Here is a 13,570-nt window from a genome sequence, read left to right on the forward strand (position 1 = left end):
AAGGATGAACACAATTAGATATAAACACAATAAAACAATTGATGACAATGACCTTCTAGTCCAATTAATCGTTTTCTTAACATCCACATCCTTGGGTTTGATGAAACTTGAAACAAAGCTTAACAATGGAAAGTTTATGGAAAAAAGATTACACTACCAAATTTACGATAAATTGTTAAATTGCAAGTTTTAGAGTAATCATGATAAATTCAATTCAGAGAAATGAAGGAAATTTTAGTTTCCTAACAAACCCAAAAGGTCTAAATCTTATGATTTTCCTATTGTCTATCGCCTTGTAATTACCCTTTGTTATTAATATCTGTTAGTATCTGATATCCAATATCTGATCAAAAAAATCATCAAGTTGTTGTGAACATTGTTCAGTGAACAAGGTTTTTCTTCGTTGTGCCAAGTAGATTAAGTCAATCGGTTAATCAATCAGTATTGTTTAAATATTAAGTCATTCAACAATAAACCATCCTTTAATGATAAGTAAATAGCTTTATTTTAAATCTAACGGTGATTTTCAACAATCATAATGATCAACATTGAAGATTGGAAAAAGAAAAGCGTTTCTACCAAATAGTGACGCTTTGATGACCTTGTCACTCAATTCAACTTTACGACATCACTGGACCGTAAAATGGTGCTCTTCCCGTCTCTTTCTTTCTCACTATCAATCATCATTTTCTTCTTCATTCTGATCATCTTGCCTATTTCGTCCCCTTCATCCACTGCTTAACCCCCTTTTTCTTTCCACTTTCTTTCTTTCAAAATGATTTTGAACCCGTTTCACCCCCTTTTTATGGTGTTTTTACTCATAACAGATCAGATTCATGATTGACGAAAAACGTGGAAGCTATTAAGACGCTGATGAAATGGTATTGATGCTGATAATATAGAAATTTAACAATTGATTTCACCATTTGCAGCTACCTGTCCAATTGATCCAAACCAAGCCTATCTAAAGCTTTGACCGATGCATCAGATTATCCTAAATTATCCGCTGCATGAGAGATTTTATTGGCACAAGCTTTACCCTGAAAAATACTGTGACTATTGCACTTACTGACTCTATTTGGACAAAGATTGACATATTGTGAGTACAATCAATGGAAATATTAATAATTTTGAATATTCAGATACATTTATCTAACCTTTTATTTTTCTATTTCAGGCGAATCCATCCAATCATTGTTCTCATTTTGCATGGAAAACAGAGGTTAAATACTTGAATTGATCAAAGGAACTTTTGACATTAAGTAAAATTAATTAATTAAGTAATTTGAGAAAAATGGAAACGTAATGGTTGCTGCATGAATTTAAAGATAACTCATGGTTGACGGTTGTTCAATATTGAGATTCACTAATTGGATATTATACATACGTAGCAGTGAAATGTTTGTATATCTTCTTTATCGAGAGTAAAATCAAATTGAGGATAAAATGGTTACACATTAACAGTATTTGCAAATCAAAGAAGCGCTAATACTGATATTTATTGAAACTTTTTGCTGTTTGTGTGGTGTGTTTTCGTTATTTATATTTACAACAATAATATTGAATGAAAAAGCTTACCAAACCTAACAGTAAACAGTAAAGAATCAAATTAAGTTAAAACTGATCTTCTTTCAAGTTGATTGAACTTCAAACAATTACTGTTGAAATCCTTTGCCCTGATTGATCGGTCGATGGAAAATAATTATCAATTTTTCTCTTTACTTTTCTGCTCTCTTTCTCTCTCTCTCTGCTCATCATCACCTCACTCCCTCCCTCCCTCCCTCTCTCTCTCTCTCTCTCTCTCTCTCTCTCTCTCTCTCTCTCTCTATCATCCCTTGTTACCAAAAAAAGAGTTAAGAGGGACACAAGAATTAGAACAGAAAAGATGATGATAAAGATGAAAAATAAGTGAAGACGAGCTGATAACCTTGCGAAACAAGTTTTAAGCTTTGCCAGTTTAGCCATAAAAAACGATCATTTATTAAATTGATTCAACTTCATTCATGATTTCAGTTAATTTTCAGATCACAATCTAATTTAAATATCTCACTCTCACTCTCTTCATCTTTCATTTTTAGCTTGTTCAATCGATCGGAAAGCAAAAAAGATGGAAAAATATTGGCCAAAGCTGGACGACTATTTCAATCTCCATAACCAAAGCGTGTAACAAGCCTACAATGGGCGATCACGACGAGATGCCTCTTCTCATGAATTTCAACTGTAATCTTCACCGTTTCTTTGAATCTCCAGGAAGATATGAATCAACTTGATCTCAAAAAAGATGGCATTGATCTTATAGCAAGTAATAACATCCTTCTTACCAGTCACTCTCTCTCAACTTGTGCATCATTTTCCTTCCTTTCTTGTTACCTTCTTTTTTTACTTGGGCTCTCCTCAGGTCATTATTACATCATTACCATTAGCAGGGTATATTTATTTGATTTGACCAAAACAAAACCTGTTGAAGAACTATTTACGTCACAATTTGTTCCGATTTTTTGGTTTTTGTTTTGATCACTTGATCTTATTGCAAAAGGAAAAAAAATAAACAACTTGTTGATAGATTGGATTATTCTTAGATTGGTCAGTATGAGTTCAACAGTCAAAATGTTTAAATAAACACTTTCCAAGATTAAGAGACGTCCAGCCATCTATCGCTTTTCACAACTGTTCAGTCAACGATAATTTTTGTTTCCAGACATTCACTTGTTGCAAATTTTAAACAGAGTTGATAGCAATTATTTTAGACCATTTTTTTCTCGCACTTTTTAAAGTTGCTTTAATCATGATCAACAATAGATGTTACAAGTTAATTAATACTCTTCTCTTTTCAAATACAGTTACAGTTGACGGTTACAATTCCAATTGTGGACAAGGCTGTGGTCATCCTGATAGAGGCTAACCTATTTGATATGGGAAAACGCAATTGAAACTGTCACCATTATGGAGTTATAATTGGATAATGACTTTCTGAGTTGCATGGTGTTGGTAAAAAATCCAAGTGGCATAAGAAAATGATTATTATGATGATCAAATATCTTGTTTTTTTCTTCTCTTCTCTTATCATTATCATCATCATCATAAAAATTTCATTTTCTATTTTTATAATTTCATTTTATTACCTGCAGCTCCTCAAGCGTCCACGATTACTGGTAAAATAATTTGTGGTCATTCTCTTCCTATTTTACTGATGGATTCAATCGGATTGAGAGAGATACGGATCTTACTTTACCCTGATCAAGATGAATTTCCCTCTTTACCAAGCCAACTTTGTTCAGATGAATAACCAAATATTACATCCACATGGACCTGCAATTTCAGCTCATCATAATAATTATTATTTTTTATTTCATTTTACTTTTCTTATTCTCTTCACCTCCTGCTGACTCGACAAAAGTTGCTGCAGGATTTATAACGGCAAAATGATAGAGATGAACTGTTAGTCTGGCAGATTAAAATTTAGACTTTCGTTCAATTAAACAGAAAAAAATAAACACTCTCTTGGCTTGATTTCATTCATGATTATTTCTGATTTTCACATCAAAATTTGATTTAAATGTCTCCTTATTTTCATTTATTAAATTGATCTATTCTAATCTAAACATTTTTGGAAATAATAAAAATGATATTTCGGAATCACCTTATTCCTAAATTATTGATCATTGCGACCCATTAAGGATCAGTCCTGATTTTCAAAAATTCATAAATCCCTTATACATTATAGGGATTAGGCTTTGCTTCATTTTTGGTATCTTTGAAAGCAACTTTAATTCAAAAAATACAGTCAAAGATCATGAAAGGTATGACAATGCGCTAAGATACCAAAAATGAGGCAAACTTAATTTTCTATGCTGAATATTTGATAAAATAATTCATTCAATTTTACCGCATATTTTATATTAAACATTCAAACGAAGAATATTTTGAAATTTGAGAAAATATTCTTATTATACTGACACATGATAACTGGGTTTGATCACGATAAAAAAGGAGTTAAAGTTTAAGTTAACAAGCTGAGACACGATCATGGCTGATCGTAAATTTCTTTTAACCACCCATGCTAACCGTCTTTTCACGGTATTGTCCATGTGTTGGATTGAGTGGTGGACAATATGGTGGACAATACGGTGAAAAGATGGTAAAAAACTGGTGAAAAAAGTCGGTCCCCTCTTTACTCTCTACTCAAATGACAAAGTTTTACATAAAATCCTGGTCCAACAATCAACCATCAACCTAAATAACAAAAAGTTTTTCCCCCTCTCTCAATGTTATTGAATACGGATTCTACATTTTTTCCCCCAGTCTCTATTTTCATGAATTTCTCAGAGGTCATGAGATTCTGAGGACAGGTTTCCTATTTTTCGTCGTTGTAGTTGAATTAGGGCTTTCACGTTGTGTAATTTTTTTTCGTAGAACCCGCTCAGTTCGACCACAATCTTGACGCAAAAATTTGATGCTTTGACTTTATATATTGTATAGATTAGTCATAATTTTGTATTAGAGTAGCGCACGGTAGTTGACGTGACCTTTAAGATAGTTTATTTTTTGAGTTTACCTTGGTCGGACTTCTTGGTCAGTCACTTCGAAATGTAAATAAAAAAATCAACAAATAGACCGAGAAACACCAAACTAACCAGAAGTAAAGAGACAACCAAAGAGTAAAAAAAACTAGCGCTATCTTTTTGGGAATCCCGATCTATTAAAGTCAACTACCGTGTGATTAAATTTGCCTTGAATAACAGATAAATCATTAATTACATTTACGCTTTGTCAACATTGGTCCAATTATTGAGCCATTGGAAATAACTGTGATCAACTCCGAGCATTTGCTATCAAAAGTAGCAATAACATAGCAATTTCAGCTTGCACCTAATAAAAGTTAAAAAAAACAAAATTTGAGTTTATTTAAAAGCAAATAAAAATTAAACCCTTAACAACCCTGAATAATAAAAGAAGTTAATGGAAATCAAAAGTACTTACTTTAATATAGTTCCAACTGCTTGCATACAAGCACCAAAACACGGTCAATACTTTGTCATCAACCAAATAGTCCAACGTATTTAACACCTTGACTTTGACATCAACTGGGATGGGAACACCTGAAGAAACATAGTTGAATAATGTCGCGACACATTGATTGTACTAAAGTCGAAAAAAGGAAATTAAAAATTAGATTGAATTACATCAACAGAAACGGAAACAAAGGCAAAGGGTAACAGTAAACTGAAGGTTGATAACCAAAAATGATTAGCAATATGTGTAAAGGTACACATTAAAAGGTGTACATAGACATATATTTTTCAACTAAAATAATGAAAGGATAATAATTAAAGCTTACCTGTCGTTGACAATAAATACCCGGAATTATGTTGATAGATTGACCATAAAAAATGGTTAAAAATCCAAGCCAAATCATTATATAAAGCATGACACTAGTGACGCCTTTTGCGAAAAATATCAAATAAATAAGTAACGTTTCTGCGAGAAATGTTCCCATAAAAATGATGTTATTTGTTTTATCCCAAAAGATTCTTGATTTTTTAATTTCTTTGCATAAAAGTAAAATGTTTTCCTCGTATTGTACTAGTGACAGTGTAAAGCTATTTGTTGATGAAATCGATGGGAAGCGCTTCTTTTTGATACGCTCATAAAATCTGGTCTCAAAATATTTACTTTGTCTTGATTTCGCAGAGCGTAAAAAAATGGTCTCCAACCGATTAAAACGATAACCACAATAGTAGAAATAAAACCCGAAAAGGATTGAAAAATTGACTTCCCAAGCAGCAGCAAGAAATCCATGAAATCCAGTGTTGATTGAATTGAGAATGGTCAAAGGTAAACAACTGATTGGGAAAAACAGCAATATTGGTATATTGACAGACCAACCCGTAAAATAACTAATGGCTAAAGCTGACTTTAAGGCTATAAAGGTTGATTTAATCAACAGAGGTGGCAAAGGGTAACACAATTCATGAGTAAATTGTTTTTCACGCTTGGAATCATTGGTTGTCTCAAGTATACTCATCGGTTTGATCCAATATTGATATCGATGGTTGATTGTTGAAATATAGCAAACAGTTCGAACTCCATGGGCAATCAAAGTCCACAGAAAGCAAACAATTAGATACCAAAAACGAGCCGATCCCATGTACCAAGTAAAATCCCCTAAAACAACGGCCACTTTGAATGAAGAAACAGCCGTCAACGAGGCAAATTTGATGCAACCATAAATTAAATCAGGCCAAGCAAGTAACCGAATCAACCAAAGCAATGAACCAAATTTATAATGGTTACCAGGATAATATGGGAAATAAGCTAAATGGCAACGAAACAATGAGTTCAATTTTGAATGATAAGCTTTAGATGAACAAGCCATTCCAGAATGTCGCTTTTCACTGTTAGCTTTGATGAGTAGTTGAATAGTTATTACTAGCTGGAACAATTTATTCCAACAAATTACCAATTTGCTTTTCATTTTTCACTCAACTTTCATCTTGCAATGTCAATTTTCATCTGACTATTGATCAACATTACGAAATGAAAATGTAAATGTTTAACTTTGAAAATTAACAATAAAACTTGACGTGTTTTCAGTTCATAAATATCTTTGGATCAACTCGCTTCGCCTGCTTTTTAGACAAATTGATTATTCCTCAATACATTAGCTAAATGTAATACATTTTAATGCATGATGTCTACATGTTTACATTAGTTTTGATCGCGAATAGAAAAAAAAAAATTATGTAAATTGTAGCAAAAAATGAGATAATTGCCTTTTATTAAAATAATATGATGAGGTTGATTCCCTTTTCACTGTTTAATGTTTTGCATTCAAGCTTTCAATGTAAATTTCAATTTCAAATCGATTGACTGCTAAAACTTTTCAAATTTTAATATTTTGACCTTTTAAAATCTTCATTATATTGATTCACCAAGAAACATGAATATAATTGTCGTTCAATGAGAATCCTTCATCTTAAACTTCGACTCCTGCAAGGCACATACCTTTATACATGCTTTGTACTTACATTGGGTTGCCATTGAAAAGACAAAATTAACAAAATTGACACAAATACTGAAAGAAAAGTGGACAAAAATGGGTTAAAATTACTCTATTTCAGGTCTAGATTCTGTTAGATTGTAGGGAAATGCGACCTGAATCCATTGGTGCTATTAAAAATGTTCAATGATCCACAAAACCGAGAGAATCAAGTCCAAAGTTGAAATCTGGATTGATTTGATTCTCTGGTTTTGGGCATTGGTCAAAAAACTTTGAACCCAATATTTTGAGAATGGTAGCGCCTACAATGATCATTCTTTATCCAATTTAATTCTTTACTTGTTAATAATTGAATTAAATTCAATAACCTTACATTAACGCATCTGGTCTATGATATTTGGATTTTGATGTACGAGTAACAACTTATTTAACAAAATAAACTCATCTCAACCTATTTCTTGGTAACTAAACCAATTTTCTGGTTAAACTTGCAAATGAAATGCAAAGAGTGCTGTCAAAGACGCGAACATTTTAGTTATGGGTTGAGACTTAGTGGCTTTTGTAGGAAAATAAAAACTGAGTTCTTTGGTGCTATTAAATTATTCATCCAATGGACAGATTTCTAGAAAATCGAGGCCAAAGTTTAAACTTCGATTACCTTTTGTGCAACTATGGAAGCAGATTTTTTGATGAAACTCATGCAACTGATGTAACTTTTGATGACCTACCATAACATGATCTTATTTAGAGAAATAAAACTTTCTGTTTTTGTAAAACAGATCAAGTTCGATTTTCTCTTAAACCGATCGCATTCTGTGACCTTAAGATTTAGAGAGCTAAAACTTATTATGCGCCGATAAAAATGGTTGGTACACATTTATAACCGAACAAGTTTTTCAATCTATCAATAGTTCTCTTAATTTTGGCCATTGACCTAACAACTTTGAGCCTCGATATTTCGAGATTGGCTTCACCTACAATTATCATTCTTTGACTGAACATTAGTATCTTATTATAAGCTATGATACAGTGGAATATTAAATTATTAAAGATTCTACAAAAAACGTTATTGCTTAGTATTACTTATGTTATCATAGCTGAGTTTAGATTTAAATGCATATTCAACACAAATCTTATGTGTTAAAATATTCATTATTAGATGAATTAGCTCGGATTTTATACGATACTCAGTCATATACTAATATAACCCATAATAAAATCTAATGTTTGATGAAAGAATGACGTTTGTAGGTGATATTTGCTCGAAATATTGAGGTTAAAAGTTTTTTGACCAATGGCCAAAATCGAGAGAACTGTTGACGAATCGAAAAAACTATGCAATCCATAATGTGAACCGACAACTTTTATGTATAAATAATAAGTCTCGGCTTTCTAACTCTTACGATCAAAGAGTACGATCGGTTCAACTAAAAATCGAACTGAACTGTTTGACAGAAAACAGGAAATTTTATTTCTCAAAATGAGTTTACTTTCTGGTTGATAATCAAAGGTTACTTCAGTAAAATGAGTTTCATAAAAAAATCTTTGTCCATAGTTAAATAAAAGGCGATCGAAGTTTCAACTTTGGACTTGATTCTCTCGGAAACTGTCGATCCCAGAAACTTTTTAATAGCATCAATGGATTCAAGTTTTATTTCCTCACAAACTAACAAAGTCTAAATTTGTAAGAATTCATTTTTTACCCGTTTTTGGCCATTTTATTTCAGTATGTGTGTCAATTTGTAAATGTCATAATTGTGTTGATTTTGTCATTTTAGTAACAATTCTTGTTAGTTATTTTCAGGTTAAATTATTGCCTTTATGAGAATGAATTAGTTTTCAAAATATTATACTTTTATTTGTCCCAAATCATTTCGATAATATATTTGATTGAAATCATTTCTTCAAGCCCGTGTCTTTACCAATATGTTTGTTTGTGATATCAGAAGCAAGCGAAAATCAAAATGAATTTGAACAGATTTTGATTTACAACAGAAGGATAAAGCAAAACAAGTTGTACAAATCAACAGTTAATCAAAAATTGTCCTCAAGGAATGAACGACATTCGGTAATGGATACACTTTTCCTGTCTAAACAATAAAGAAACATTGGGAGACAAGTTGATCATTACTAAATGAACATTATTCATCCATTGGCCAGGGTAACATGAGGTTAGCAAAAGGCCAAGAAACATCATGAAAAAGTGCATGATTTTCCGATTCCGGGTTTGCGGTTAGTGGTTGCGGTTCAACCTCAAGTTCACTTGGTTTGCTTTGTTCAGTTGGTTTAGGCGATGATTTTACTCGTCTTGCTGGTCGTTTCAGGGTCGGTGTTGGTGTCTCCGCACGAAAAGACTGGAGTCGCATGGAAGAATCGAACAAGAGAAAAAGAAAAGTTGAATCAATCAATTTGAACCTAACAAGAAGAAGACTCGAGCGAAAAGCCGAAGCAAAGCGAGAAAATAAAACCATAAAAAGCGAATCAAAAGTCATCAGTCAAACTAAATTTTAGAAAAGGTTGAAAGTTCTTTTAGTGGGTTTTCACGTTAATTTAGCTCTTTAATTGTTGTTAGTTAGTAGTTTGTCAACAATCAAGCAATAAAAAGCTTAGCAAATGGCTTGGAAAGTTAGTTTAGTTTAATAATGGTTAACAAATGAAAAGTTAGTCAACATTGAATAACAAAAATCAAGTTTAATTTAACAAACTGAAAAATGTAGTCTTTAGAGGTTTGATTAGTGACTTTATGAGATTTCATGGGATTGCATGAGAATGAGATTCTGATGAAGGTTAAAGCGGCAAATGGAAACAAAAAATCACTAAAGAAACTAAATGAATGCAATTAAAGGAAACTTGAAACATTCCAACCGCTCATGCAAAGTGTTTACCATTTTTGTTTCATCAAATTTGCTTTCTTTCCTTCGTTTAGGACAATAGATTTGGACATATTAATAAAAGGATTTTGGGACAAAGTGGATGCTTTTTGGGTCAACTCTAGCATTGACCAGAGAAGGATGAAGGGGCAAGGTGATGAGTTAAGTTATTTATGATCATTTACATGAGGAATTAAACCTCGAAACAACTCCATTGGAACGGGAAACACAATGGTCGAGTTTTTTTCTGCTGCGATTGAGCTCAGTGTTTGGAGGTAACGCAATTGAAGAGCAGCCGGTGAATCATGAATAACCTCGGACGCTTCCCTTAATGCACGAGACGCTCTCTGCTCTCCTTCAGCTGCAATCACTTTGGCTCGAGCTTCACGGGCAGCTTCGGCTTCTGTTGCCATAGCACGTTGTAACTGAACAGGTAAACGAACATCTTTGCTGTAATGAAAGAAGAGAAAAAAATGGACACAAATGAGACTCAAATGTACTGATGAATGTCTAAAAAGGCTTCAAATTTAAATATTGAAACTAAACTCAAATCATTTCAATTAAAAATTCTATTCATGTAAATGCTCTAATTTTGGACATTTCATTAATAAACAATGTTTAAGTTTCATGGCTTGTTTCATTTCAAATCTATTGCAGCTTCAAATAAACAACGAAGTTACCAGGAAAAAGTGTATTTTGTCCAAGAAAATTTCGCTTTTTACTTTCGTTTGCAATTTATTTTTGTTCTAAATGTTGATATCGCTTGAACCAGCATAATTGTGTCTTATATTAAACTTGAATTTAATTTAAAACTAAAAATTAAATGAGAAAATGCAGAAAACGTAAAAAGATTGTTGGTAAAATGGTCAAGATATGGATTCTGTTGAGAAGCAAATTTTTATAAACTTTGCAATTTAAGTTTCTGTTGAAATGAATTTCATGTTTATTCATAAAGATTCTGCTTGAGTATTATCGTGAAATTAGGAAAATATAAGGATGGAAGGAGTTGCAGGATGGAGAAGCACAATAACTCCAAGCTTAAGCAACTCTCTCGATTATTTCCAACTATTCTAACTTTGAACTTAAAGTTTTATTAAAGTTTAAATTTGAAATATTTGATTTAACTAGACGTTGATTGAGTGATTGGCCGATAAATATCCTAATTCGTGGAAGTAATTCGAGAAATGTACTGAAAATTGTGTGCCAAATGTGCAAGAGTGAAAAAAAGAGAGAAAAAGTTCAATTTAATTTTTGAGAGTAAAGTTCAAGTAAAGTTTCTTAAGAGTAACTTGATATTTGAGCAATAATGGACTTTACTTATCAACATGGACTCATAATGGTTAAAGATTGGTCAAGTTTAAGGATCCCTGGTTAGTAACCATTAGAATCATGGATTGGTTTGATTACAAGAAATGATGATTATTATGATGAACACATTGAGGAATGAATTGTAAGGAAAGTTGAGGAATGGCGAGCAAAGGAAAGAATGAAAAAAGATGATGTTGATGATAATGAAATTGAATGAGGTGAAATGGAAGTTGTTGAACGTGTTTATCGAACCGTGTTTTTGGTCAAATTTGGCAAAAAATTGTTTCCCATTTCAGTTTATTAGGACAACAATTAAATGGTCCACCAATTTGTCTAGTTATTGTGGACAACAACAAGACCAACAGAAAGACTGATTAAAGACGATAATAGTTGAAAGTAATTTTCATTACTAATGGCTTAATGGGCTGGGGAAGGACAAAAGATGAAGGAAAAGTTGTTAGTCCAACTGTTTTATTATTAGAAACAACAATGACCATCAATGATGGCCAACGATCTATGATTCCTATCACAAATGGACAAGTTCAACATGAATGTGAAGATGAAAATGGTTCAACAGAAAAGTATGTTTACAAGCGCTATGTGATGTACAGTTTTGTCGTTGATTCAACATTAAATGAAACTGGACTTTGACGACAAACTTTTCATTCTTGGCTCAACATTGAATGGTTGCCTTTGCTTTAGTTTTAGTTTGGTTTAATCAAAGTGAAAATACTAATTAACTGCAAATTATGCAAATGGTTGGACTGTTTGACCTGAGATTGGGAGTAATGTTGATCCATCAAATGGTCAATGTTACACTTGGTTGATTGGTTGGTACAAAAGGTAATGATTCAAGGAAAGTTCGAGTTTCTGTTATGCATTATTAATTGATTAAAATCATTTAATTAACGTTATTTGAAAGGATGAGAGTGTGGTTAGCAAATGGTTTAGGCAATTATGTTTCAATATTTTGCGTTTATTGTGCGTGATTGTTTTACTTTTGCATAGTAAAGCTTTGCTATTAGAAATGATTAACTTATTGAATATAAAATTAAACCAAATTGGGTTTTCATAGTTTATGATCAATTGCTTTACAGCTAACAATCGAAACAATGTTTGAATGAATTTGCTTTCTGATCAAGTTAAAATTCCTGGTTACAAAACGCCATTTCATCGATTCTTTCAAATCTTTTAGTCACTCAAATCGGCTTCATTTTACAAATTTTAATGCATTCAACGATTCAAAGCCTTTAAAAGTTGAAATAAGAAGTTTGAATGTTTCTCTGCTTTAATTGTTAGCTAATTCAATGGCAATCTGCAAGTTAAACAGTTAACTCCATCAAATTATTTAACTTGCATCATTTGTGGATGGACTTCAACTTGATTATGTTGGAATTGAATCTTGTTTTCTCAATGATCTTTGCAAATTAATCATATTTATCATGTTTAACAGTTGATTTACTTGAAGTTAATTTATTGCTTTGTCCTGCATAGTTAACCAATGAAACTAAACAATCATTAATCAAGCGACAGGCAACTTAATGAACAAAATGTTGGGAGTTGCGTTAAATTATTTTAATTGTCATTTTTTGGGGATTGCACTTTTTACCATAATAGCAGATAATATCATTACTTAAGGTTAAATTGTGTGTAAACGTTCAACACTCTCTCACAGTGAGGCTTAAACTATAATGATGAGGACTCATTGATTAACCTTGCGAATTAAGAAATGTTAAGAATCATCGTTTCTTCCTTGAAACCATTTATCAATGAAATGTCAGTAATAATAAATCTCTGGTCATCATATTTCACTGGATAAGTCAGTGAAATATGATGTCCATTGTAAGCAGTTGATACAAGTTGACTTACATTTCAACCCTTTCCACTTTAACACCCCACGGATCCGTTGCTTCATCTAAACTTGTCTGCATCACATGGCTGATTGATTCGCGTTCAGACAAAATTTCAGATAAATTTTTGGTTCCTAAAACGTTACGTAAGGTTGTGGCCGCCAGTAAACGGGTTGACCGTCCATAGTCTTCAACATTTGATACTGCAATGGCAGCATTACTTATACGATAATAGACAACAGCATCAACTGCAACTGTAACTGAATCTTTTGATAAAATCTGAAGGAAAAGGGAATTTAATTGAATGTGAAAAATACTTTTTTGGAAAAATATTGATAAGTTTACCTCTTGAGGGGGAACATCGAATGAAACTGTTCGTAAATCGACTTTGGAATATGTATCAATACAGGGAATGATGAAAAATATTCCAGGTCCTTTAGCTCCACCAGGTAATAAGCGTCCTAAACGAAATATTACCGCTCTCTCATACTCTTGGACAACCTGAAAGTCGAAGAGAAACAAATAAGTCAAAGGCCATCAAA

General features: G+C 32.4%; 2 protein-coding genes and 1 long non-coding RNA gene across 4 annotated transcripts in view; 1 reads left to right on the forward strand and 2 right to left on the reverse strand.

Moving 5' to 3' along the window:
• Positions 1–210: 210 nt before the first annotated feature.
• On the forward strand, positions 211–3,644 carry LOC107368561 (uncharacterized). 2 transcript variants are annotated; one of them, XR_001570174.3, is made up of 5 exons: positions 211–646; positions 828–1,099; positions 1,178–1,525; positions 2,079–2,302; positions 2,841–3,644. It is a non-coding gene; the product is annotated as an uncharacterized LOC107368561 (long non-coding RNA). The 2 variants fall into 2 exon arrangements; XR_001570175.3 differs by having other exon boundaries at positions 1,178–1,400.
• Positions 3,645–4,479: 835 nt separating this feature from the next.
• Positions 4,480–6,607, reverse strand: LOC107368560 (uncharacterized). Its single transcript, XM_015936408.3, has 3 exons — positions 5,339–6,607; positions 4,981–5,142; positions 4,480–4,869 (listed from the first exon to the last, which is right to left on the reverse strand). The coding sequence occupies exons 1-3, from the start codon at positions 6,473–6,475 to the stop codon at positions 4,813–4,815; spliced, it is 1,356 nt and encodes a 451-aa protein (XP_015791894.3). The 5' UTR covers positions 6,476–6,607; the 3' UTR covers positions 4,480–4,812.
• A 2,225-nt stretch (positions 6,608–8,832) lies between these two features.
• LOC107368559 (band 7 protein AGAP004871) overlaps positions 8,833–13,570 on the reverse strand; it is a 38,628-nt gene continuing 33,890 nt past the window's right edge. Inside the window, exons 4-7 of the mRNA XM_015936407.3 lie at positions 13,374–13,529; positions 13,048–13,307; positions 10,056–10,320; positions 8,833–9,354 (exon numbers count right to left, since the gene is read on the reverse strand). Coding sequence (XP_015791893.2) covers positions 9,142–9,354; positions 10,056–10,320; positions 13,048–13,307; positions 13,374–13,529 — 894 coding nt within the window. The 3' untranslated portion in view covers positions 8,833–9,141. The remainder of the gene's footprint in view (positions 9,355–10,055; positions 10,321–13,047; positions 13,308–13,373; positions 13,530–13,570) is intronic.

This window comes from Tetranychus urticae, chromosome 1, assembly GCF_039701765.1.
Source record: "Tetranychus urticae isolate SD_2017Ah chromosome 1, NJAU_TeUrti_SD_1.0, whole genome shotgun sequence".
Classification (NCBI taxonomy): Eukaryota; Metazoa; Arthropoda; class Arachnida; order Trombidiformes; family Tetranychidae; genus Tetranychus; species Tetranychus urticae.